The sequence below is a fragment of the Cynocephalus volans genome, chromosome 4 (assembly GCF_027409185.1).
Source record: "Cynocephalus volans isolate mCynVol1 chromosome 4, mCynVol1.pri, whole genome shotgun sequence".
In the NCBI taxonomy this organism is placed as follows: domain Eukaryota; kingdom Metazoa; phylum Chordata; class Mammalia; order Dermoptera; family Cynocephalidae; genus Cynocephalus; species Cynocephalus volans.
In genome coordinates this window covers 161,835,210-161,862,553 of record NC_084463.1, presented here as the reverse complement: position 1 = coordinate 161,862,553, position 27,344 = coordinate 161,835,210, and the positions used below count along the sequence as shown (strand labels likewise).

The 27,344-nt window shown below is 48.2% G+C and overlaps 2 protein-coding genes across 2 annotated transcripts; one reads left to right on the top strand and one right to left on the bottom strand.

Annotated features, from left to right (window-relative positions):
* Positions 1 to 323: 323 nt before the first annotated feature.
* Positions 324 to 9,652, bottom strand: CCS (copper chaperone for superoxide dismutase). Its single transcript, XM_063095306.1, has 8 exons — positions 9,586 to 9,652; positions 9,240 to 9,312; positions 5,523 to 5,660; positions 5,137 to 5,314; positions 4,552 to 4,612; positions 876 to 953; positions 700 to 803; positions 324 to 606 (listed from the first exon to the last, which is right to left on the bottom strand). Exons 1-8 carry the CDS (start codon positions 9,622 to 9,624, stop codon positions 453 to 455), a joined length of 825 nt encoding a protein of 274 aa, XP_062951376.1. The 5' UTR covers positions 9,625 to 9,652; the 3' UTR covers positions 324 to 452.
* Positions 9,653 to 9,883: 231 nt separating this feature from the next.
* Positions 9,884 to 12,469, top strand: CCDC87 (coiled-coil domain containing 87). The gene has a single exon (XM_063092616.1). It carries the CDS (start codon positions 9,884 to 9,886, stop codon positions 12,467 to 12,469), a length of 2,586 nt encoding a protein of 861 aa, XP_062948686.1.
* The last annotated feature ends 14,875 nt before the right edge of the window (positions 12,470 to 27,344 follow it).

The window sequence follows — 27,344 nt, the reverse complement described above, 5'->3', positions numbered from 1 at the left end:
CTTTGATTCCTCAGGGAAAGCACGGCCCAGCATGGGTCAGGTGTCCATTTGGCTCCCAATTAGCCAAAGTGAGGGGAGGGACTAGGCCACAAGCAGAAACATGACTGCTGAGACCCTTCGTTGTGACGCCAGCGAGGAAGACGGGCCCTCGGCACATGTGTGGATTTGAATCCAGGTTTGTTTGGCTCCGAAGCTAAGGGGTGGCCCTGGATGTGGAGGGCAGGGCCAGACAGACTATTTTCAACAAACCCATTAAGGGACACAGAGACACAGACAAAACACAAAGTTCCATATGAAAATAAAACTTTAATTTGCCAAGGGAACATCACAGCAACCCCTACATACCCTGTACCTAGTTCTCCTAGGACTGGGCAACGAGGACCCTCTGCTCCCTCTGGAATTGGAAGGTGCTCAGCTGGGAAGACGGCAACAGACCCAAGCTGAGGCCATGCTCAGAGGTGGGCAGGGGGCTGGGCCGACTCCTTTCGGCCCTCACCTGCGATAGGCCGACCTCGTTCCTCCCAGATGGTGAGGCCATCACAGGAGCAGATCTGCTTGGGGTTCTGGAAAAGGCCAGCGGAACGTGCGATGATACCACAGGCCAACCTGCAGATGAACATGTGGTCAAGAGTGGGCACTTGTCTGGGCCCCTCTGAGGTTCCACGTGCACCACCTCCTGCTGGGGGCAGCAATACTCACCTGTTCCCGGAGTTCCCTGTGATCTTGGATAAGGGATGGCCACCCCGGCCCAGGTCGTCCTCTCCCTCATCTATAACCAGGCTGCGGCCAATCACATCCCATACCTTTGAGGGTAGACAGCAGCCTCAGACACTGGACCCCATTAGAAAGGGTCCCCACCTTCTTTCCCACCTTACCTTCAGCTGCTCATCCTCTATCCTGAAGACGGCACGGCCTTCAGCATCAGCATGGACGTTGCCTAGGTCCCCGCGGTGCTGGAATGAGACCCCATGATGGGGAAGGGTTATGTGGGGGCACATTCCTATCCTCTGGCTTCCCAGTATCTGATGCCTCTTCCCACTTCCCAAAAGCACCAATTGCCTCTTGTGGATACCGTGTGGTAAGATAAAGGGACAACCCACGCCTCAAGGAAGGCAACTGGATACTCCCTCCCTGGAAACGAAATCCTGCGGAGGATGGTTGCTTGCTGCAATGGCCAGAAACTCCCCTTCCTCTACAGTCATCCCCATGGGACCAGACTGTTTCTCCTTCGAGGCTGTTGCCCACCCTGCTTCCCGGCCTCCAGTGAGCCCAGTTCTTTCCAAGACCAGTAGTCCAGCCTCCTGTTGGCTCCATGAATGCTCGGCAGTTGGCCAAACCTGGCTTTCCTGAGCATCACAGGCAGCCGGCATTATTTCCCTGACTCCCCACCTTGAGGAACAGAGAGAAGAAACATGAGGGGGCAAAGGGCCTATCCTGGCCCCCAGCAGCTGGCTCTGCCCACCGTCTCCCTTGAAAGTAATAAAAAGTGTCCTAACACATCCACTGAGCACCTCCTAGGTCAGACACACTCTGCCAGGCATGGCAGGGAGTATATATGGTCACTGCCCTTAAGGCTCACAACACAATGGGAAGCCAGAGATGGAACAGACTAGTGATTATGAAACAGGGCGAGGACAACAGTTGGTGTGTTTTGGGTGACAGGACCTTACTGAACCTCAGAAACCCACATCTGTGCAAATAAGTTGTCCCTAATCAGACACTTTGGGCAGAAGCAAGTGCCTGTGCCCAGTGACGGCTGGTCTGCATGACCTCACTGTGAATGATAGCACTTCCCTGTGCAATGGGCTGATGAGCATGTGAAGCACCAGTTCTGCTTTATCTTGTTTTCCAGAGGGACATCTGCAGCATGCACCTGGCACTTTTTGTTATGCCCTGTGCTGGGGACTTTAATGTAGAAAGATCAGGGAGCGGGAGTGACACAGCCTTGAGGAGGTTTTTGAAGCTGGGCTGAGGGAGCAGCCTGGGCAGAATGGCTGCAGGCATGACCCAGCAGAGGCTAGGGGACAGGCTGTCTTTTCAGCCCCTCCCCTCAGCAAATAGGCACCAGAACATTGGCCAGGGGAGGCCTTGCAGGTGACACCAAGAAACTGGGCCCAGCCTGTACCCTCGGGCATTGGAGCCAAGAAGGGTTTCAGGCAGGGGAATGGCATGGTTACTCTACCCTCTAGTACAGTGTATGAAGGAGAAAGACTGGGGGCGGGGGAGAAGAGAAGGGAAGGAAGTTTAGAGACCAGTTAGGAGACCTGCAAGGGACAACCAGGCTTGGATATAAATTCCCACACTGAATTCATTCCATCTGGGCAAAACCCAAAAGGAACTGGCCAGTCATCATGGCAGCCCTGGCTGCTCGACTCTTGCTCAATTCTTCCTCTGTCTATATCAAGGGCTTGGGTGCCAACACAGATGCTGACTCCAGTCCCAAGCAGGGTCCAGACAGAAGGTGGCCTCTTGTGGCACTTCAGAAATGCTCCCTGCTGCTTCCTGCCTTGAGGGCTCCACCTAGGTCTCCTCTGCGGGGCCTGCCATTCCCTCTCTCTCACCTGCCTAGTTCCCCACTATCACCTTCCAAAGCTCAGGGAGGCAGATGCACCTCCTTGTACTCACACTCTTGTGTGATCAACCCCCCCTTGAGCATGGGCTGGACCTAGTGTCACTTCCAAGATCAGGTTACAAAAGGAATGAGGCTTCAGTCTTGGATGCTTTCTTGCTCACTTGCTTTGGGGGAAGCCAGCTGCCAGTATCGTGAGCTGCTCTAGGGAGAGGCCCACGTGGCAAAGTACTGATGTCTCTGGCCCAAAGCCAGGGAGGACCTGCGGCCTGCCAACAGCAACATGAGCAAGCTTGGAAGCAGACTGGCCCTGTGTCCAGCCCTGAGATGACTGCAACCCCACGAGAGAACCTGAGCCAGAAGCACCCAGCTAAGCCGCACCCAGACTCCTGCCCCAGAGAAACTGTGAGATAATAAATGTGCTGTTTTTATTTTTGTTTTTGTCTTAACAGTACTAGTTGTTTGTGGTTTTAAACCTCCAACTTTTGGACCGGCCCGTGGCTCACTTGGGAGAGTGTGGTGCTGATAACACCAAGGCCATGGGTTCGGATCCCTATATAGGGATGGCCAGTTGGTTCACTTGGAAGAGCGTGTTGCTGACACCAAGTCAAGGGTTAAGATCCCCTTACTGGTCATCCTTTTAAAAAAAACAAAACCAAAAAACTCAGTTACATGAATTAAGAAATACATAACATGGCTTCATTTGTTTTGTGGCAGAAGGTTGCAAACTTTTATCAAGATGGAAAATTTTTAAAAAGTCCTGGTTCCTGAGAGGACGTAAAGAGGAGCTAGCAATTTCCAAGGATCAGCAACCAGGCTTGCCCTGGGACTATATCTCCAAGTGCAGGGGGAACACAAACCATCAGGATGAGGGAGATGCTACTAGGTGTGTGACATTAAGTCACCGAGCAGGACGGCAATCCTCTGTTTAATCACGTCCCAATCCCTTGGTAGATATCAAGAAGAAAATCTCTGAGTTAACAGGTCTTCAGCACCTCTCTAACATTTGCTAATCTTCATTTTGACAAAGATAAGTAGGACTCAGTCCCCAAACCTTGTGAGGCAGTTTCTAGAAGGATATTAATAACTTTTTTTTGGCTTTCATTGATTTATTTTTATAACGATCTTCTTATGGCTAGAAGTGCTGGTTTTTTGGTAATATCAAGTTTCTTGTTAAAAATAAATCTACCTTAATTACATGAAATGATGTCTTGATTTGCTTCAAAATAATGGTGGAGAAGGGCCAGGGGTATGGATGAAATAGGACTGGCATGAATTAGTAACTTGAAGCTGAATGGTATGGACATGGGAGTTCATGACACCATTTCCTCTAATTTGGAATATGTTTGAAACCCTCCATGATAGATTAAAAAAAAAAACAAAACACCCAACTAAGTTTACCTAAGGAAAAAAATGAGTCTATTAAATCAAACAATCAACTAACAGTACAACGAGTACTCAGATAAGGAGGAAAAATCATTAAGGCAGCATGTGACTCCCTGAAGATGGGGAAACAATTCTCTGGTAAAAAATGAAACTCCAGGACCAGGGGTTATAGCAACAGGGATGGCCTTTTTTTTAGTTCAGGTAAGACCCTCAATTTCCATACCTTCACCTTCCCCAGGAAGCTTTCTCCTACTGCCCCTGCACCTGCTCCTCAGGCTAGATCAGGTGCTCACTCTGGGCTTCCAGGGCCTCCTGCAGACTCCTGCAAGGATTATTTCACGACACCACAAGCAACTCAAAGGCAGAATTCACTAGACTGTGAGCTCCTCAGGGGCAGGCCCTGGGCTGTACTGTGTTGTATCCCTAGGGCCTTGATCACGAAAAGGGTCAATAAATATTTCTGAACTGAACAAAATAAAGTGAGAGGAAAAGACCCCACCAAAAAGCAATCACACTCTAAAGCCCAAAGAGCTGCCTGCCTTACCTCTAACTTTAAGTTCTCTCTCAGCCCAAGACCAGCCCAGCCCGACACTTACCCGGTCAGAGTCCTGGGGGCCCCCATGAGATGTTCCATCAGGGTTAAAGTGGTCCCCACAGCTAAGAAGGAAAGGTAGCAGGTGGGCAGCAAAACAGCAGCTCACAGACCAGATGGTCTACCCTCTTATCTACCTATATTTGTTTAATTAATTAATTAATTCATTCAACAAACAGGCCTACTCTGTGCTGGGCTTTGGGCAGAGTGCACTGAGAAGAATCAGACATGGGTCCTATCCTCAATAAGCTTCTGGTCCAGGGGAGACACAGATAAGTAAACAATAATTACATCACAGCATGACAAACACCACAACATGGGGACCCTTCCTGCATCCAGCAGTTGACTTCCATCTCAGAGGCAGGAAGGTGGTTACAAGCAGGAGCTCAGGGTCAGATCTTGATTCAAATCCCAACTCTATCTTTTACATGCTCTAGAGCCTTTGGTAAGTCATCTAACCCCTCTTTGAGCCTCAGTTTCCTCATCTGTAGATTGGGCCTGTGTGTATGTGTCTCCCACGGTACTTGTAAGGACCAGCTGTGAGAACTTATAGCTGAGGATGCTACCGGGGAGATTAGAGATGACTTACCTGCTGCAGTTGTTTGTGAGATCTCCATACTGATGGACATGGAATCCGTGCAGTCCAGGCTCCAGACCGTCAATGGTTCCCTCAATAAGGCAGCGCTCAGGGGTCAGCTGTAGGAAGCGCACTACCCCCTGCACAGTGCCAGGGCCCCCCAGAATGGCCACTGCTGCCCCCAGATTCTCTGCAAGGTATTAGACATTCGGGCTGGCTTGCCACCTCACCCAACCCCACCCCTTCATCAGCTCAGGAAGGGCATGGAAAGAGTCTCACATAACTTTCACAATGCCCCAAAGCCACTCCAACCCAGAGCCCAAGGATCCTTTGGTTAGATTTGTACAGCTCTGGGCCACCTCCCACCCGGAGAGCCCAAGGCCATAGTGGTTACTCACGCAATTGGCTGCTGCCCATGCCTTTGAGTACTGCCTGCCGTCCCGTGCCTTCCAGGAGGGCCTGTACCTCCTGGCTGGGCAGAGTAGTCTGCACCAAGACCATCTGGTTCTCCAACTGCACCTCCACACCCTGGACACCTGGGAGGAGAGAGAAGGCAGAGGGCAGCAGAAGGCTGGCACCCCTGTGCTAGAGCCAGGTAATACAGAAACAGGAATTCCCCATCTCCATCTCTACCAACCTTTCCATGGCCAGAGGCAAGCTCAGAAACTACCTTCTAGCTGTGTAACCTTGAGTAAGCCTCTTAACCTCTCTGAGTCTGTTTCTTTACATATAAAGTGGGGATAATGCCACCCCGCACCCAGGATTTTTGTGAGTCCTTATTACATGCCAGGCATTATTAATAACTTTTAAAACATAGATCCTTCTTTTTATATTTTTTATTTTATTATTTTTGGTGGCTGGACAGTAACAGGAATTGAACCCTGGACCTTGGTGTTATCAATGCTACACTTTAACCAACTGAGCTAACTGGCCAGCCTAGATAATTCTTTTATAAAATAGTTTTATAGGGCCGAGCCTGTGGCGCACTCGGGAGAGTGCGGCGCTGGGAGCGCAGCAACGCTCCCGCCGCGGGTTCGGATCCTATATAGGAATGGCCGGTGCATTCACTGGCTGAGTACCGGTCACGAAAAAGACAAAAAAAAAAAAAAAAAAAAAGTTTTATAAAGTGAGCCATCCATAGCAGCATTCTTCATGATAGCCAAAAGGTGAAAACAATCCAATGCCCACCATCTGATGAATGGATAAACAAAATGTGGTATCCACACAGTGGAATATTATTCAGCCATAAAAAGGAACGAAGTACTGATACATGCTACAATATGGGTAAATCTTGAAACATTATGCTATGTGAAAGCCAGTCAGAGAAGACTGTATATATTTCATGTACATATTTCATGATTCCATCTATATGAAGGGTCCAGAATAGGCAAATCTATAGAGACAGAAAATAGATTAGGGAGTGGGGGTGAGACAATAGGAGGGTGACAGCTAAAGGATACAGGATTTCTTCTTCTTCTTTTTTTTTTTTTTTTTTAAAAGATGACCGGTAAGGGGATCTTAACCCTTGACTTGGTGTTGTGAGCACCACGCTCAGCCAGTGAGCGAACCGGCCATCCGTATATGGGATCCGAACCCGGGGCCTTGGTGTTCTCAGCACCGCACTCTCCCGAGTGAGCCACGGGCCGGCCCGAGGATACAGGATTTCTTTATGAAGTGATGAAAATGGAAAATTGATAGTGGTGATGATTGCAAAACTGTGAATATACTAAAAACAACTGAATTATAGACTTTGGAGAATTTTATGGTATGTGAATTGTATCTCAACAAAGCAGTTACACATATAAAAGGGGAGGGGGGTTATCACCATCATCATGAGAGTTAACATTTACTGAGCACACACTGTGGGCCAGGCCCACTTTTATGTGTTTTATCTGTATTAACTCACTTGATACTCATTGTAACCCCATGAGTCAGATTATCTCTATTTTACAGATGAGGAAACTGAGGCACAGAGAGATTTTTTTTTAAAAACTTGCTGAAAGTCACACTATAGGAAGTAGTGGAACTGGAATTCAGCCCAGACAGCCTAGTGCCAGAGCCTGAGCACTTAACCTAGACATTCTGCTCACCCTAAGCAGCAGCCCGTAGCCTCCGGGCTGGGTTGGGACGCCACCTGGCCCCCAATTCCACGTTGTCCTGTAGCAGCTCCTACTTCCCTGAGTAACTCACACCACATTGACTACAGTCCTCTGTTTCACTTGCTAGGCTGCCAGCTCTGTGAGGGCAGGAGCTCAATATGGTCCACAAGGGTCAAGTTCAAAAGTCAGTGTATCAGAAAAAAAGCCTATGGAGTCCCTGTTGCCCTTGAAATCCCAGAAGTCACCCCTGTGTACAGAGCCTGCATGGTGATTCTCATACACACTCATGGAAAGAGTCTCATAACTTTCAGGCCACATTATCTGAGCTATGATTTTTAAACACCACTCAGCTTTTACGTGGAAAAGCTACTGGAGGGGGCCACAGAGGAAACAGGGAGCCCACAGATGAGGTTCTTGTATGGGTCTGGGAGAGGTGAGGAGGCCTGAGTATGTTTTGCACACACAGCAGATAAGACTTCCTGATGGACTTGAGTCAGTGTAGGTGGGTTCCTGACCTTGGGGTCTCCCAAGAAGAGCTGATTCTCTGTTCCTCAAGTGGGAGGGCCCCAAGTGGGAAGCTCTTTGTAACTATGTACCTCCTGAATTCTTGACCCAAGTCTGAAGAAAACTTGTTCTCCAGTTAAGCAGCAGTCCAGTTTGCCTGGTGAACCTCAGAATGTGGCCAGGCCAGTGCTTGGTTAGCTCAGAGCCCAGTGAGGGAGGAAAGAAGGCCATAGGGAACTCCAGGACGAGTGATAAGGGTTCAAGGGGATGAGCCTTGGCCTGGGAGCTCCTCTTATCCTGGGAGGAGAGCAAAGCCCTCTTTCCCCAGGCCCCAGGCCTCCTGGAGAGGGCAACTCCCTCTCTGTGCATTCTGAGAAACTACAACTTTCCTGCCCAGCCCATGAGAAAGCCAGGCTGGTTCCAGCTACTTAGCCCAGAAAATGCAGAGTCACTAGAAGTCCTTATCTTGTGCCTAAGAAATCTGATAAGGGCTGAAAACTGCCCTATGTCCAACAGAAAGGCCAGCTGTCTACTCTCCAAGCAAGAATGTTTTACAGGAAGAGGAGGGCCTTACATCCTGAGAAAGCTCTGGTTAGAATACTCCACTCTTCAGTGGAATGGCTCAGTCTCCATCAGAACCTCATCCATGACCCCAAAACACATAGTCTCAGTAAACCCAGCTTCAAGACCTGAGTCCTCACACCTTCCCCTGACCAGATCACCTGTGCACCCTTCCTTCATAATCCCCAAAGATTTATTGGGCTCTCACTATATGCCAAAATCTTTTCTAAAGTGCTATTTTGTATGTATTCACTAATTTAATCTTCATGGCAATCCTCCAGAGTAGCTTCTATTATCGTCCCCATTTAAACACTAAAGAAACAGAGAGACCAAAAAGTAACATGCATGAAACCTTAGTGACCTTAAGCAACAAAAAGGGGATTTGAACTCAAACAAATCTGACTCTAGAGCTCATATCCCTAACCACTAGGCAACCCTACACAGAGACCGGCGCTACCACTGCCCAGCTTCAGAACCTCACCTTGTTCCCTCTCAGAACTGCTCTTCCATGAAGCGTTCTGTGAATGCCACCCAGGTAACGCTTGCCTGATCATCTTTACCTGAGCGCAGGGGCTGCGCCCAAGACCCCTGTGAACACGTCTCCCTAAAAAGACCTTAGTGTCAGGTCCATTCCTGCTGAAAGACTGGATGAATATTTAACAGAATCAAAGGAAGCCAGTTCCCAGAGCCATGCGGGTGGCTCTGCCTTCTCAGATCTTCCGATTATACCAGGTCACCTACGTACCAGCTGGCCTTTTAAAAACCAGAAGCTACCTAAGATGGTACAGGGCCAGGGCTACTGTTTGCTTTGGGTTTCAGTTAATAGATAACTGAAACTCTGGGTTTCAGTTTCTGCATCTGTAAAATGGGAGTACGGCTGGCCTAAGAGATCTGCCTGGTCCCTCCCAGAGGCCTCTGCACTGCCCACAGAAAATCTTACCCGGTTCTTACCTACTACTCCTTGCAGGGACTTGCGTACCGCGTCCACGCAGCTCTGACAAGTCATCTGCACGGCGAACTCCAGCTGCAAGGGACCACCTTCCCTGTGACCACCCCAAAGGCCTGGGGACTCGCCCACGTGACCCCTCTTCAAACGCCTTCTTCATTATCACTCACGATCATTCCACTCAACCCCACCACTCACGCCGGGAGCCCTGCTACCCTCGCACCCCAGTTTCACGCGAGGCTCCAGGCCCCGCCCCAGGTGCCCGCTCCTTCCCCTGGTGCCAAGATAACAGTTGCCCCAGGAGCCGAGGCTCTCTGCCGCCGAGGCTCCACGCGAAACCTTGACCCTCACCGTGCAGAGCGTCCCGCGGTCTCCCGAGTCCGAAGCCATCCTGCACCCAGTCACCCGCCAGCGGAGCCCAACCTCTCGGGTCTTGAAGCGCCAAACGCAGCACCGCGTCGCGGGGGGCGGTGCCGCGGAAGCCACCCTTGGCCCCGCCTCCTACCGCGTGCGCTCGCAGGGAGCGGCCCCCGGCGTCCAGGGGGCGGAGAGACAGGACCGCGCAGGCGCACTCGGGCCGTCGAGCGCCTGTTGCCTTAGTAACCGTTTGGTTTCCTCGGCTTCTACCGCGGGCGCCGCCTGCGCCAAGATGGATCCCCAGAAGCCGGAGTCTGAGCTCCAGCGGTTTTACCACCGGTTGCTGCGTCCGCTGTCGCTCTTCCCCAGCAAGGCGACGCCCCCAGAGCCTCAGAAGCGCCGCCCGCAGGAAGTCGAGATACTGCGGTCCCTGACTCTCGCCAAGCTGACGGTGGCGTCGCTGTGCCGCCAGGTGACCGAGTTGCTGGCCAAAAGCGGTCTGGCAGCGCTAGTGCCTCCCGAGAGCCGACTCCGTCTCACCGAGGTCATCCTGGACGAGCTAAAGTGCAGCTGGCGGGAGCCTCCCGCTGAACCTAGTCTGAGCTACAGCGACAACCTGAAGCTGCGGAAGCGGCTCGAGGCTCACGTGCTGCTCAGCAGTGAGCAGCTCTTCTTACGCTACTTGCACCTGCTGGTGACCATGTCGACCCCCACAGGCGTCTTCACTGAATCAGCCACCCTCACCCGGTTGGCCGCCAGCCTTGCCAGGGACTGCACACTCTTCCTTACCAGTCCTGAAGTCTACCGTTGCCTGCTCGCCGACTTCCAGGCCCTGCTGAAGGTAGAGCAGGCCCACGGCGGCTGGGACAAGCTGCGCCCTGTCGTCCCCCCTGGGACGTTCAAGCTCTGCCCAATCCCCTGGCCTCACAGCACTGGCTTCGCCCAAGTGCCATGCTCTAGCCTCAACCTGAACTACCTCATCCAACTCAGCCGTCCGACAGAGTTTTTCAGTGAGCCCGAACTGGATCCAGTGAAGGAACTGGAGTCCATCCCCGGGCTGAAGAGGAGAAAGGCTCTCCGCTGGCTGCCCTCCATCAGAAAGAAGAGAGAAGCAGACTTTAGTTCTTCACAGATTGTGTCACTGCCTACCTGCTCTGTGACTCCCACCAGCGGGGCTCCCCCCTTATCCCACTCGCTTCTCTACTCCCAGCTCAGGAGAGGCCAGTCCATGCCTTCTCTACGGGAGGGCTGGAAGCTGGCAAATGAGTTGGGTCTTCCTCCACTCCCTGCTCGCCCCTTAACCCCGCTGGTCTTGGGTGCAGAGAACAAACCAGAGCTGGCTGGGGACACTGTGGCTGAGGATCTGAAGCAGATAATGAAGAACATGAAATTGGAGTGGACTCGCTACCCACCTCTAGACTCAGGTCTGCCCCCACTCCTTGGGGTTGTGACTCGCCGCCCAGCTGCAGAGCATCATCTGGAGGAGCTGCAGAGGATGTGGAGGAGCCTCCAAGAGGAAGAAGCCTCTGGGCAGTGGGACCTCCAGCACCCCAAATCCCCTTCACTCCAACCACAGCCAGTGACCGTTACATTGGAGCTAAGAAATCAGGCTGTGGTTCAGGCAGCTGCTGTACGAGTCTCTGATAGAAACTTTTTGGACTCTTTCCACGTTGAGGCAGCTGGAATCCTGTACAACCACCTTACTGATGAACTAGACTCCAAAGTCATTGAAGAAATGGATATTGATCGCTTTGTTGGCACTAGCATCAAGGAGGTCTACAAGGAGTTGATGAGTCGAGTCTCTACTGACCACTTTCGTTTTGACCAGGGTCCCCTGGTTGAGCCTGCAGCAGATAAAGACTGGTCAACCTTCCTGTCCTCAGCTTTTTTACGTCAAGAAAAACAGTCTCGAATCATCAACCCTGAGCTGGCTGGGCTTTACTCCAAAAGAGCAAACACTTTACAGTCCAATCCTGAGAGATTGCCCTCCCTCATACCAACCCAATCAAGCAAAACCTGGGAGAGGCGGTCAAACAAGCTCTCATGGAAGAACTGGTGGCAGTCCGATTTGTCTGTGGATGACTACTTCAAATACCTCGCCAACCATGAGACAGATTTCCTCCATGTCATCTTCCAAATGTATGAAGAAGAGGTTCCTGTGGAGACAGTGACCCCTGTCAAAGAGTCCCTAGAGATTCAGCACCCTCCTCCCCTGCTAGAAGACGAAGAGCCAGACTTTGTGCCAGGAGAGTGGGATTGGAACACAGTGCTGCAGCACAGGCTAGGACCTGGGAGGGCCCATCTCCCGGAAGAATCCCACAAAATCCTGAGCCTGCAGAAGCGTCTGGAACAACTGTGGTCCATGCTTGAAGTCCCCAACAAAGATCGGCTGGACATGGCCATCAAGTACAGCTCCAACGCCCGTCTGAGACAGCTGCCTTCGTTGGTGAGTGCCTGGGAGCGGGTTCTGAAGCCCATTCAGCTGCGGGAGACATTGCTAGGGAGACTAGAGTGGTTTGAGCGACAAGCCTCCAACCCCAACCGCTTCTTCCAAAAGACTAACTTGGGCCTGAATCACCTCCTGCAGGAGAGTCAGATCCGCAGCCATCTCTACAGGAAGCTCAACCTAGTTGAGTCTTCTTTGGTTCCCCTCCTGGAGGAAATTGAGTTAATCTTTGGTGAGCCAGTGACGTTCAAGGGGCGGCACTACCTGGACAAGATGAAGCATGACAAAGTGGAGATGCTCTATTGGCTGCAACAGCAGCGGCGGGTTCGTCACCTGGTCCGGGCTCAGAAGGCCTCCCACCAGTCAGTCCTGTTCAGGGGGCTCAGCAGCCAGCCTTTAATAGCTCCTGGGAATACTCCCACTAACCTTTGACCAGGCCAAATGCCCTCAAATCCTTCCCTCACCTCCAAACACCCAGAAGCTCATCCAGACCTCTTCACTGCTTCGGAAGAAGAAATATGTATCTGTACTGGGGATTGCAGGGTTCAGGAACGCTGTGCTTCCAACTACAAAAGGACTAAGATTAAGATTTTGTTTTTGACAATGAAGTTCTCATAAAAGAATCCCCAAGCCCAGTATTCCCATGTCTGTCAAGCTTTGCAGAATACAACCAAAATATTTTATATGAAAAGAACTGAAGTCATCCCTTGGAGTTCATTGTAATGGGAAAGGTCAGACACAAGCAAACCATGATCTTTGGAACAACTTAGTTTAGTATTCCTATCACACTACATTAAACCGGCTGATTAGAGCCCCAAATTGAGAGTCTCTATGGCATAATGTTTAAGAACTGGGGCTCTGGAGTTAGTAGAAGTGGGTTTAAATCCTGGCCATGTGACTTTGAGCAACTTACCTAAGGTATTAGTCCGTTTTTGTTGCTTATAATAGAATACCTGAAACTGGGTAATTTATAAAGAAACAAAATTTATTTCTTAGGGTTTTGGAGTCCACAGTCCAGGGGGCTCATCTGATGATGGCTTTCTTCTGGGTGGTGACTCTCTACAGTGTTGCAGGGTATCACATAGAGAAAATCACAAGAATGAGAGAGCTAACCTTACTCACTTTCCTTATAAAGCCATCAGAACCATGTCCATGACAACCCATTAAACCATGCTTGAATGGATCAACCTATACACGAGGGCACAGTCCTCAAGATCCAATTACCTCCCAAGGGCCCCACCTTTCAAATATCATAATCGGATTTCCCACCCTCTTAACACTGTTGCAGTGGGAATCAAATTTCCCACACATGAACTTTTGGGGGATACATTCGACCCATAGCACCTAACTTCTCTGCACCAGGATCATCATACGTCATAAGAAGGGGACCTGAGTTGTCATTTCTTCCAGTTCTCGCATACTATTGGTAGGGCTAACATTTTTAATTTAAGTTTTTTTTTTTTTTTTTTTGTCGTTTTTTCGTGACCGGCACTCAGCCAGTGAGTGCACCGGTCAGTCCTATATAGGATACGAACCCGCGGCGGGAGCGTCGCCGCGCTGCCAGCGCAGCACTCTACCAAGTGCGCCACGGGCTCGGCCCTTTAATTTAAGTTTTAACAGTTAACAAGCACATGGTACAAAGCACAGCAGGGTATATACCAAAAAGTAAGTCTCCTTCCCATACCTGCCTCCAATATCTCAGTTCCTCTCCCTGGGGATGATAGCTGTTACCGGATTCTTGTATATCATTCTGTTCCCTTATTCAGCAAAAACTTATTGAGCACCTACTAGTGTTAGATGCTTGGTCTATATCAGTGAAGAAAACAAAAATCCCTACCCTTTGTAGAGTTTACAGGGGGGAAACACAATAAACCATAAACCTAGTACCTAAGCACATTGAATAATAGAATGTTAGAAGATGATAAGTACTATGGACAAAAGACAAAGGTAGAGTAGGGTGAGGGGCAAGACAGAGTGAGGGATGTGGTTTTAATTAGGAAGGTCATGTAGACCTCACCAGGAAGGTAAGATTTAAGCAAAAGCTTGAAGGTGGTGAAAAAGTGAATCCTGTGGACGTCTGGGAGAACTTTTGACAGCCATTGGTAGCTGTTGGGGTGTTCCAGGAACAGCAAGGTGGCTGGTGTGAGTAGAGTGGAATGACAGGGAGAGATGAATCAGAGGGGTCATGACAAGGGGCAAGTTAGATTATGTAAGGCCTTGTAGGCCATTGTATGAACTATTTCAGAGATAGCCTATACATATATGAGCATGTATTACTGTTTTGTGTTGCTATAACAGGAATACCTGGGACTGGGTAATTTATAAAGAACACAGGTTTATTTGGCTTACAATTCTGGGACAGCTGCATCTGGCATGGGCCTCAGGCTGCTTCTACTCATGGTGAAAAGTGACAGGCTGGTAAAGGCAGATCACATGGTGAGAGAAAGCAAGAGAGAGGGAGGGAGGTGCCAGGGTCCTATAAACAACCAGCTCTCACGGGAACTAACAGAGCAAGCACTCACTCATTAATCCCCCCTCCCCCAGGGAGAGCACTAATCCATTCATGAGGAATCCACCCCCGTGACTCAATCAGTTTCCAACACTGCCACATTGGGGATCAAATTTCCACATGAGTTTTGGAGGCGACAACACATCCAAACTCCATGAGAGTGTATGTGTATATATTACCTATGTTACAGGCAGGCAGCTGTTGACTGAAGTTCCCCAAAACTGATACTGAACTCACAGGTCTGTCTGCCTGCCCCAGACAAAAACCAAAATCAAATGTTGGTGAAAATGGAAGTCAGCTTATATTCAGGAATACCAGTGACCTGAGGAAGGTTGTCAGGCTCACCAACCTCCCTATGGTAAACCTGAAGGAGAACAGCCAGGCTTGAGCCATCTCAAAGACTCAGGTTTACTCAGGTTTAAAGAGGGGGTTGAGGGAATGGAACGTGGGAAATGAAAAGCAGGAGGGAGGAGCACGTGAGCAGTAAGGGCTTTGCACAAGGTCTCAGGTGTAAAGTCTCACCAAGACTCCGTCTGGTTTCTGCTCCCATCTTTATCTCAGGGCCTGGATAGTACATGCAAGTTTGCAGCTCCAGCCTGGCTGGAAAACAACTTTACGGTCATGTAAATAATGTCACCTTGCCTAACCTTGCATAACCAAGGTTCAAAATATCAAATAACCATGGGAAAAGGGAGAACTCAGAGAAATACATGCTAAGAAAAAAAACTGCATCCTTTTAAAATCTCTTAGAGTCCATGTGGTTTTAGGTCCCAACATGGCTTCAGTCCTGCTCACTCTAACACCTATGCACAAATTTATAACTACGCCAGTCATGGCACAGAACCCCTGTTTTGCCACTTTGTTTTTTTACTTAACATACCTCAGGCTTATTCCATATCAATATATATATGGCTACTTTATTCTTTTTGACAACTATATAGTATTTCACTATGTGTATTTGTATTTTATTTAACCAGTCCCTTGTTATTTGACATTTACAAGCACAAACAATGCTCTAACATCCTTGTTCATGTACTTAGTACATGCAACTATATCTATAGTTTAAATTCCTGGAAGTAGAATTGTATCTCAGCATAAGTGAAGTAATTTGGATCTGTACTGAGCATTACCCTATGCACAGGCTGTAACAATTTGCATTCTCATCAACATTTCATGAGTGTACCTCTTTCTCCACTCTCACCAACAGAGTATATTATCAAATTTTTAAATCTTTGCCTACCTGGTAGGTGAAAAATGGTATCTTGTTTGAGTTGTGTTCTTATTTCTCTAATGCAAGAAGTTGCATCTTTCATATATTTAAAAGCTATTTGTGAAGTTCTGGTCAAGATGGTGGAGTAGACGGTCCCCAGCATCACTCCCTCCCACAAATCAACAAATTTACAGCTATAAAAATGTAACAACAGCCACGCTGGGGCTGCTAGAGCTCAGGGAAAGAGGAGGAGAGACCTATGGAGTTCATGAAGGTGGGAGAAGCCATGATGAGAGAAAGAAAAAACTGATTGGAGCGTTTCATGCCGTTGCTGCTTTAAGGCTGGAGCTGCTGAACGCATGGAGCAGGAGCCGGCAAAAGTCACAGCTGTGCCCTTCGGATGGAGTTGCTTGGAGGCAGCAGGGGAGAAGAGGACCTTGGTGCCCCCAGGCCAGCAGGACCACTAATAGGGTTCCTGTGGACCCACACAGGAGCGAGGAGCCAGAACAACTGAAAAAAGGAGCCATTCAGAGGCCGGTGAGTCATCACAAGAGACTGGCACAAGGCTCATCCCATGGGAAGTGTTTGGAGCATGGGTAGTGGGGGAGACAGACCCACTGGGGGAACACTGGGACACAGCAAGTTCAGCCAATCCACCCCCCAATTAGCGCAGGACCACTCAGAGGAGATTGGTAAGGAATACAGAATTGCATGGGGTACAGTTTTATGAAAAGACTCAGGCCCAGATCAGAGTTTCTACACAACGTAGGTGCACTGGGTCTCTGGAGAGCTGTAAGTACCTATGAGGTCAGCCATTAAAACCTGAGCTGCACAATAAGTCTTCCCTAGGGAAACAGCAGCAAAGCAGCAATTTAGCTAAATCATATGGCTCAAGTACTGGTCCCCACAGGAAGTTCCCCCATTTTAGAAGTAAGCAAAGGACAAAAAATTAGTTCCATCCCAGGAAAACCACCAGTGCCTTGGGGCCCACCAGGGGAACTGAGGCTGAAGCCAGGGACTGGGCCCCTGCCCACAACCAGGCACACCACCAGTGCTTTGGGGCCTGCCCAGAGACATAAAGCATAGAGCCAGGGACCAGACCCCACTCCCACATCCAGGCACACCACCAGCACCTCGGGACTGCCTGGGGACGCAGGGTTTGGATCCAGGAACAGGATACCCCACCCACAACCTGGCACACCACCAGTGCCTCGGGGCATGGAGCCAGGGGCTGGAACACTGCCCACAACCAGGCACACCACCAGTGCCAAGGACCATGGCAAAAACATCACCTCCATGTGGGTGGCCCACCACAGCCACTGCAGTAACCATGGCTGCTGCAAAAGTGGCTAGACATCACAACACCACACAGATGGTCCACCAGCCACTGGCATGCATTGATACAAGGAGAGTCACCAGCAGAGACCAAAGAAAAGAAGAGGATGTCTCTCTAAACAAAGCCCATTCCAGAGTGACAGAAGAAACATCTGCTGTATGATAATATTGGGGGACCTGATCACATCTCTCAGCATTGGACAGATCATCTAGCAACAAATCAACAGAGTAACCATTATTCTTTCAGAGGGAAAGAAGAAATCTAGGGTTATCAGTGGTGGAAGTGGGTAGGGGGGTAGGGAGAGATTAGACAAGGGCCATAAAGAATAAGTACAATTTGTAACAATATATATACTAGTAATATTGATTTGATCAACATATGTCAACATTGAATCCCAAAACTATGTATAATCAACTCTGATTCAATAAATAAATAAAGTAAAATAAAATCAAGTGTATAAGAATCGCCAAACAATAAAAAAACAAAAAAATAAATGCAATTAAGTCTTAAGAATTAATAAGTAAATAAAATAAAAACCCCTTGTGTTTCCTTTTCTGTACAATGTCTGTGTCCTTTGCCCACTTTTCAATTGGCTTTGACTTTTATTTCTCTTGCTTTGTTAGAGCTGTTCATATATTCAAGAGACTTAGCTAACACTAAGTTATAGTGTTATTCCTAAGTAGAGTAATAGTTAGCGTATGTTTTTACCTGTGCAGAACTCTTTCTCTCCATGATTTCTTAGACTCTTCACAACTACCTGGGAAGTAGATGTTATAATTTCCATTTTACAGCTGAAGAACTGAAGGCTCAGAAAGGAAAAGTAGCTTACCCAGAATCATACAGGCAGTAAACGGGAGAGCCAGGACCCAAGCCCAAAGCTGTCTGATCCTGAAGCCTACATGTGTCTTCCTGGTATAGTGATTCTGTGAGATGTGATAAGAGAGCTCATAGACACAGTCTGTCTTACATGCCTGCATAGGTAACATGAGAGCTTTAGGAGAGGACCCCTGGTCCAAAAGATCGCCACTCATCATGTGCTGATATATAAACTTTTACTTTATTGTTTTCCCAATAAAATAGCACTTATCAAACTTCGACTAAAGTACCCGTTAGAATGTGGAAACATAAACAAGCATCTTGGTCAGGGATGAGAGATTGGGAGGGGTTGGTGGGGGGTGGGGGTGGAAGCAGTGCTAGCCTAAAAGGACTGGGAAATTTCTTTAAGGCTTTATATTTCCAAAATTTATGCAAAACTTGCATTCTACTTGGTGATGTGTCCGTGTTTGTTTTAATATAAAAATGATGCTTGAAATTACGGATCTTTGAGTTAAACGGACCCTCCAGGCAGATCTATTGTGGCTTTATGTCTCTCCTGGCATGCACCTGCACACTGCTGAATCCTCCAGAAGTTACACATAACCCAGGTGAGAAATGATTTTTCTGTAAAGGACCACTACAGATGCAAATAGGCAGGGCTGTGTTCCGATAAAACTTTATTTACAAATACAGGCAGCTAACCAGATTTGGCCTTGGCCTATAGTTTGGTAACTGATGCACTACAGAATCAGCCCCTTTGAAAAGCAAACACAATCAGGAGGAGTAAGACAGGAAGCTTAGTGCAGCAGTATAGCATCTCCCAAAGTGTGTTGCATGGTAAGCTAATACTGGGGTATAGCCCTGGAAAAAGGGTTCCATGGTCAAACAACTTTGGGGAACATTTTCAGTGCATATTAGCATATTGAAAGCTCTGAGAGGTCTTGCAAAAAATAAACCTGTTTAACTTTGATCAAAGAACCATTTTGTTTCTTCATAGCTATTATCGTTACTGGGATGTAAGCTTTGGGAAACAGTGCCTCACTGTGAATTAGTCCTGGATGGGGTTAGAAAAACAGAGATGGGACAGGGAGGGTATGGTCCTAGACACACAGGCCTAGTTAGGGCATCTAGGTCTCAGAGGTGGCATGAAAGAGCATTCTATAGCCGGGACAGGCTTTGGAAGGGGAGCCACAGGAGACTGGAGACTGCTAGTCCTGCTTTAAAACACTGCCATAGCAAATCCTGCTTTCTGTGCTGGTTTTTGAATATGGAGATCTATAGGATAGGCTTTCCTACAGTTCCAGACCTAAATCCCATAGCTGTGTGATCCCCCACTGTTGATCGTAATTATGGGTTCGGTGAATATAATAATAATGATGGGCCGGCCCGTGGCTCACTCGGGAGAGTGTGGTGCTGAGAACACCAAGGCCCCGGGTTCGGATCCCATATACGGATGGCCGGTTCGCTCACTGGCTGAGCGTGGTGCTCACAACACCAAGTCAAGGGTTAAGATCCCCTTACCGGTCATCTTTAAAAAAAAAAAAAAAAAAAAAATAATAATAATAATAATAATAATGATAATTAATGTTCATGTGTGCTGTACTGATTACAAAGTGCTTTTCATGGTCATTCAACTGAGAACCAGTTGAATGTAACTTGCGCCTGAAGGTTGGAGTCATGACTTAATCCCGGGTCTGGGGACTTTGCCCTGCGTGTCTTGCTGTAGTTTGGGCTCCTGCCTGTCAGGCCTCCATGCTGTCAGAGGCCCCTGGTCCCATCCCAGCAAACCCAGTTGTGTTGACAACCAACTCTTTGCAAGCACCATGCTAAGGTGCTTTAAGGATATTATTTTATTTAATCCTCACAACAATCTTGCAGAGTAAGAAAAGGCATTCTCTGAGGAAACTGTACTCTATGATAACTGGATGAAAATCAATTCTCTAGGCCAGCCTGTGGCTCACTTGGGAGTGTGGTGCTGATAACACCAAGGCCACAGGTTCAGATCCTTATATAGGGATGGCTGGTTAGCTCACTTGGGAGAGCGTGGTGCTGACAACACCAAGTCAAGGGTTAAGATCCCCTTACCAGTCAGCTTTTTTAAATAAACAAAAAAAGAAAAGAAAATCAATTCTCTAAATTATGGAGGATTTTTCTGAAAGTTTTAGTGTTGTTCCTGGCCTGGATCCAGACAAATACTTTAAATCTGGGTTGGGATGATCTGCTACAGCCCTTTCACTACCCAAGCAAGGGCAGGGCCTACATCCATAAAGCCCAATATCTTCTTTATTTGCTAATGCATTAAAGAGACAGCTCATTTCTTTGCATATTTAAAAATGTTTAATTCACTTAAATGAACACAGATATCATTATGTTAACAGAAATTGTCTATTTTTTTGAAAAATAACTGTTTTCCAAAACAACAAGATGTATGGAGGAGAGTGGCTGTTTCACACTTTTGCAAATCTCTTCAGTGTCTGGCTTAATAGAAGACAGTGATTCTCATATCTGCTTCTGCATGCTTTCTGCTGCAATATTACACATCATGTAGCCTCTGGAAGACACTCTACACTCAGGGGAGAGTGAGTGTAAAGAGGCAAACAATGTACTATGAAAACAGTTTTATGAAAATATTTTTATTATGAAAATAGTATTACGAAAATAGTTTTGACCCCATGAAACCCCAGGCAGGGTCTGGGGGAACCTTATTATTTGTTTGTTTGTTTTTAACAGGCTTAATTAACTTTATTTTTCTTGTATAAAAACCTTTTGTTGTAGCTACAGCTGGAGCTACAAGATGGTCTTTACAAGATGGTCAGTGAGTTCCTAATAGGAATACTTGGTGAACATGGTCTTCTTCCAGAGGTCAGTGGTCAGACAGCTATAAGTCTTGGAGATGGCACAAAGGCAGCCTTGGTGAAATTGCCCAAGGTGGGCACGTAGCGCCCGGCTGATGTGTAGCATTTGTCAACATTGGCCATCAGCAGCAATTTCTTGGGTACGAGGACCGAGATGCCCCTTTAGGGGCAGGGACAAGGTGCACCAGCACAGAGCTGCAGCGACCTATCACCTTGCAAGGAACAGGATGGGGCTTGCCAGTCTTGCTCCTCTGGTAGCCTCTCTGCACAGGGACAATGGAGAGCTGGGCCAGGCTGATGGCCCCTTGGATGGCAGTGGCTACCTCCTTGGAGTACTCAACACCCAGACCAATGTGGCCATTGTACTCCTCGATGGCAACAAATGCTTTGCGCTGGAACGCTGGCCAGCACCGGTCTGCTCTTGCACTGGCATAATCTTCAAAACCTCATCCTTGAGGGATTCTCCCAGGAAAAAACAGCCATCTCAGACTCCTAGATAGGGAGAAGAAATGGATCTCCTCCAGGGACCTCATCTTCATGTCCTTGACCAAGCAGCCAGTTTGGTGACAGGGATCCACTCCTTGTCCTCGGTCTTGCCTCTGCAAGCTCTGCTGCTGCAGCCCCAGCCCCAGATGCCGCTTCTGAAGCTACTGTGGAAGCCGCAGATGCCTCCCATTCCAGTGCCTTCCTGCTGCACAGGTGTCACCTGCCATGTGGTGTTCTCGGAGAAGTAGCCCTATTTATTTATTTATTTTTAAAGTTGACCGGTAAGGGGATCTTAACCCTTGACTTGGTGTTGTCAGCACCATGCTCTACCGAGTAAGCCACGGGCCGGCCCTATTTATTTTTTTTTAAGTAGAGGAAGGGGCAGAGGTGGGGGCAAAGGCAGAGGTGAGGGTGGTGGTAGGGGTAGTGGGACATGCAGGGTCAGGGGATTGGGCAGTAGCTGGCACAGGGGCAGTAAAAGAGGGGAAGGATTGGTTGACTAGGAATGCTTGTTCACTTATAAAATGTCAAGGGCAAAGCCAGAGATAAAAGTACAACTTAAAAAACAATGAGTAATTCTATGAATTGTTCATCTAGCTGCCAAATGAGCAGACTGGCTCTTTGGTGATCTGGCTGCTGGGAAGCTGAGCCAAGTGCCAAAGGGCACCTGCTGGTGAGAGCAGGTGGGAGCCCAGGTGTTTCTGACTCTGCTAAGCCACTAAGCCAACAGGCCCCAACTCCTCCCGGCCCCAGGGTTTTCTGTGTTTGGGCCACCTTTACCTTGTTTTATCATTTTCCTTAAATTGATTCACTTTCTAAACTTACAGTATTTAAAAAAGCAATTTTAATCATATTAGTTAATACCTACATAGTGATTATTAAGTGTCAGGCTCTGTCCTAAACACTTTCTACGCACTGATTCACCTAATCCTCATGGCAATACAGTGAGGTAGGTACTATTATTATTTCAAGATCCAGATGAGGAAACTGAGGCACAGAGTGGTAATGTAACTTGCCCAAGGTCACACAACTAGGAACATAGCACTCTAGATTCAGACCCAGGTGGTCTGGCGCCAAGCCCATGCTCTTAGCCATGATACTCTTTCTTATCATAAAATATGAAAAACAAGTCTGCCCTGTTGAGGCCCGTGAGAAGCAGCAGGATATAATCAGACTTTTGGCTTTCATCAGTGCCTGTACCTTGAGGAAATCAAGCTGTTTTCCAACCAATTTAATTCTCACCAATGATTCAGACTCACGTCATTCTTCTTTCAGGTCCAGAGCACAATCACTGAGCCCGACACTTTGCTTTGCGTGTATGGGTGGATAGGGGAGACTGGAGAAAACGAGAGGGACCCAGTCCCTGTTACCAAGGAGTTTAAGGCTTAGTGGGGAAGATCATTTCAATAATATGGCAAGCGAAGGATACAGTGGGAGCCCACTAAAGGGACATTCAACAGAGCTAGGGGTGGGGGAAGGGTGGTAAGGGAGAGCTTCCTGGAGGAGGCCACGCCCAAGTGCAGTCCAGCTTCTAGAAGGCTGAGCAGGAGTTATCAGGCTCTTGGTGGCAGAGGACAGGAGGAGCGGAGCTTTCTCACCCAGCATGAGCCAGAGCACAGAGGGTGATGAGCATAGTATATGTAGAGGCGCTTCCAGCATTTGGGCCTTAACCAGCCTTTAAAGTCCCTAGAAGGGGCTGGCCAGTTGGCCCAGTTGGTTGGACCGCAGCCTTGTAACACCAAGGTCAAGGGTTCAGATTCCTGTGCCGGCCGTTAAAAATAAATAAATAATTAAATAAAATACTAAAGTTCCTAGAAGGGAGTGAGACTGGAGGTGGGGGCAGGGCCAGATCAGAGGGTTTGGACTTTGTCCTGCAGGTGGTGGTGGGAAGCCATATATTCATCAGCAAATGTCTGCTAAGCACCTGCTGTGTACCAGGGGCTGGTCTAGGTGCTGACCTAGAATGGTACCTTAGGTATACTAGGGATACAACACTGAACAATACAGACCAGGATCCCTGCCCTCATAGAGCTGCCATTCTGGTCGGGGAGACAGGGCAGTCCTGCAGGGAAAACAAATGGGATATGAGATGGTGACAAATTGTATGGGGATAAAAGCAAGATGAGCGATAGAAACTTCAGAGAGTGGTGATTTGCAATAGAAGGATCAGAAAAGGGAGTATCTGAGCAAAGACTGGAGGGGGTGGAAAGAAAGCTATGTAAGAACTGGGGAAAGAACATTCTAGGCAGGAGCTCAAGTTAGTGCAAGGGTCCTGAGGTGGGCGTGACCTGGTGGGTCCAAGGACAGTGTGGCTGGAGTTGTGAAATCCAGGTGGAGAATTGTTGGGAATTAGGTCAGAGGTCCTTTGTGACATGGGTGCCCCCTACCAGGGTCCAGTGCCCACCTCCACCCGCATCACTAAAGTCTTCTGTCCTCTAGTCTCCTAATTTGTGTCAGCTCTTAACCCTAAACTCAGTTAAGAGACTACAGTGCTAGCCTGGGAAGGAAAAAAGAAGAAAAAAATAACCTTTATTGAGTACCTACTATGTGCTGGGCAAGTCACTGTTCCAGATAGGGGATTTCTCACACCAAGATCCCCTAAATCAAAGGGCTCGTGCTTGTTTCACGGGGCCAGGCTGCCTTGAAGGCAGATGACCTGAACCCTGTTTCTAGATCTGCATTTAGGACTTTGGGCAGATCCCTTCCCTTGGTTGACATCTATGCATTGAGGGGATTGGTGTGGGTCATCTCAAAGTTCCACTTCAGCTCTGATCTGCTCAGTCTTTGTAGACAATCCAATGGAAGCTACTCAAAAAATGGGAAGGATCCATGATGTAATAATAACAAATATTTTGAAGAGTTTCCTTATTCTGAAGGCTTTTCAGCCATTAACTCCTTTATTCTTCACAACAGTCTACATAGGGACTAACACTAGCCCCTGTGTTATAGATAAGGAGATGAGGCAGTGACAGTGGGGGCCTCCCTGGTTCAGGCATAGAGAGCGTGGGGCAGGGGAAAGAACACAGGCCCTTGGGGTAGACCTGCTGGAGACCCTAGACAATTTACTTAATCAGAGTCATAGAGGCCACCAAGAACTAGGCTCTGGTGACTAAGGAGCTCAAGCCAAAGCACAGGGTCCACTAGGGCATTATTTGATCTGCTCATTTATAGCAAGACACGTGCTGAGGACCAAGATTTGGCCCCTGGGGGAGACTGTGGCTGCCTGGAGTTTGGAATCAGCCTGGGGAATGGGGCAGGGAAGAGCGTGGCAGGAGAGCATTCCAGGGAGGGGTGAGGAGGCTGGGCCTGAGTCAGCCTGGGCTGTACGAGGGAACTGAATTAGTTCATTTTTGTTGCTTATAACAAAATACTTGGAACTGGGTGATTTATAAAGAAAAATGAAATTTATTTCTTACAGTTTCTGTGGCTGGGAATTCCAAAGTCCAAGGACCACATCTGGTGTTGGTGACAGTGACCCAGGGGTCTCACACTGCAAGATGGTGGAAGCAGAGAGAGCGAGAGAGAGACAGACTCTCCTGTCCTTTTAAAGCCCTCAGAACCACGCCCCTGGACACTATTTTTAATCCATTCACTACATCAAGGTCCTACAATCTAATCCCCTCTTCAAGGCTCCATCTTTCTTTTTTTTTTTTTAAAAGATGACCAGTAAGGGGATCTTAACCCTTGACTTGGTGTTATCAGCACCACACTCTTCTGAGTGAGCCACAGGCCAGCCCAAGGCTCCACCTTTCAATTACCGTATTAGGATTTCCCACCCTCTTAACAGTCACAGCAGGGGCCAAGTTTCTAGTACATAAAACTTGGGGGACACAATTCAAGCTTCCGTGAGTTTCGGAGGGACACAATTCAATCCACTACAGGAACCCTGCTCCCGACGCTCCGGACCAGAACTTGGGGGGTGTGCTCTGTGCTAATCCCCAGCAGATGGGGGCCAGGTGAGGGGGCCTTGCCAGCTGCTGACTCTGACTACCATCACGCAGGATCTGTAGCCACTGACCCCTGTGCCCCACATCACCTTCGGATGCCTGCAACCTGGCCTGTGACCAGTTCCCGCCACAGGCCACTCAGTATCCTCAGACAAACTGAGATTTCTCTTTTTGTTCTTGGCGGCTGGCTGGTACAGGGATCCAAATCCTGGACCTTGGTGTTACAACACTGCGCTGTAACCAGCTGAGCCAACCAGCCAGCCCCCAGCTGAGAGTTCTTGCAGCTCTTGCATCGCAGCTGTTCCCACTTGCTCCCCACCCCCACCCCCACCCCACTATGGTGGTATCAGCCCAGGTTTGGGTCTAGTTTCAGGTTTTAAATCGCTATACCTCATCTGACCAAACACCCAAATAGCTTGCCCACTGCTTAAGGCAGAGGTTTTTTTCTTAATTTTTATTGAATCAAAATTGATTATACATATTTTGGGGTTTAACGTTGAGATGTTGATTAAATCAATACTACTGGCATATATATTGTTACAAATCGAACTTTTTCTTTATGCCCCTTGTCCAATCTCTCCTCATCCCCCTTTCCCTCTCCCTTCTAATTACCCTAGATTTCTTCTCTCCTTCTGAAAGAGTAATGGTTCCTCTGTTGATTTGTTGCCTATCAGATGATCTGTCCAATGCTGAGAGGTGTGATCAGGTCCCCCAATATTATCATAGAGCAGATACTTCTTCTATCACTCTGGAATGGGCTTTGTGGAGAGAGATGTCCTCTTCTTTTCTTTATCTCTGCTGGTGACTCTCCTTGTGTCAATGCACTGCAGTGGCTGGTGGACCATCTGTGTGGTGGTTGTGGCATCTCTCCACTTTCACAGCAGCTGTGGTTATTGTGGTGGCTGTGGTGGGCCACCCACATGGAGGTGCTGTTTTTGGCATGCTACTTGATGCTAGCAGTGTGCCTGGTTGTGGGAGGGGGGTCCGGTCCCCGACTCCATACCTTGGGTCCCCAAGCAGCCCCAGGCCCCAAGGCACTGGTGTGGTGTGTAAGGCAAAGATTTAAATGGGCTTCATTGGGCTGGCCCGTGGCTCACTCAGGAGAGTGTGGTGCTGATAACACCAAGGCCACGGGTTTGGATCCCGTATAGGGATGGCCGGTTTGCTCACTGGCTGAGTGTGGTGCTGACAACCCCAAGTCAAGGGTTAAGATCCCCTTACCGGTCATCTTTTAAAATAAATAAATAAATGGGCTTCATTGAAGGAGTTGTTGAAATGTCAGCCTCTCCTACTTCTAGACCTGAAGGCTTCAGACCACCTGTAATGGTCTTTTTAAGTTAAAAGATAATTCCTGAAGGGTTTAGCACTGGGCAGGAGTTAGCACTGCTTTATTACTGTTCTTGTAGAATGACATCTCTAAGTTATGTAAAGGTGAGGTGAGTTGCAGGTCATCCTGGGATTAGGGTGTAACAAGAACCTTTTAGAACTCTCCTAAGCTGCTGTAGCCTGAGATCTTGGCACACAAAGCAGTGAGAATGGGGATCAATTTATACATGAGGCCCTGGGGCCATTGGGGGTGGGTGAGGGGAAGGTCAGGACCTTAACCCTTGACCTCATGATTTAGCAGTAAGACCTGGAGGTGGAATGGAGCTGCATGCCCAAGGCTGAAGGACAGCCCCTGAGATAAATTCCACTCCAAGAATGAAGTCTGGGACCCAGAATCTGCATTCTTCCATCCACCCACCCATTCATCCATCTATCCAACAAATAGTAGGCCAAGTCAATTAGGGGCCTCACAGGGCCATTTTTTGACCCTTGTTGGCCTTAAGTCCCTCAAACTTTTGGTGCCCCAATCTTACCACACCTGACCAAATGGAAATATGTTGCTGCAATCCTTTTTTGCAATAAGTTTATAATTTTGCTTCTGAAATTATCTGACTTCATGTTAACTCATTTAAATTATGATTTGCTGTGATTTTTAAGCAATCATCCTGTATCTGTTACCAGTCACAGGTCTGGCTGCCCATCTCTCTGGTAAACCTGAAAGAGAAAGGCCAGACTAAAGGCATCTGAAAGACTCAGATTTACTGAGGGTTTTTTTTTTTTTTTTTTTTTTTTAAAGATGACCGGTAAGGGGATCTTAACCCT

What these genes read in the sequence shown, in the direction of transcription:
- CCS (XM_063095306.1), bottom strand. Translation starts at nt 9,624, where the DNA reads ATGGCTTCGGACTCGGGAGACCGCGGGACGCTCTGCACG. An exon ending in GTCCCTGCAAGGAGTAGTAG is followed by an intron (nt 5,661 to 9,239) that starts GTAAGAACCGGG and finishes CTCTCCTCCCAG; the next exon opens with GTGTCCAGGGTGTGGAGGTG. An exon ending in TAGAGGATGAGCAGCTGAAG is followed by an intron (nt 804 to 875) that starts GTAAGGTGGGAA and finishes CTACCCTCAAAG; the next exon opens with GTATGGGATGTGATTGGCCG.
- CCDC87 (XM_063092616.1), top strand. Translation starts at nt 9,884, where the DNA reads ATGGATCCCCAGAAGCCGGAGTCTGAGCTCCAGCGGTTTTACCACCGG.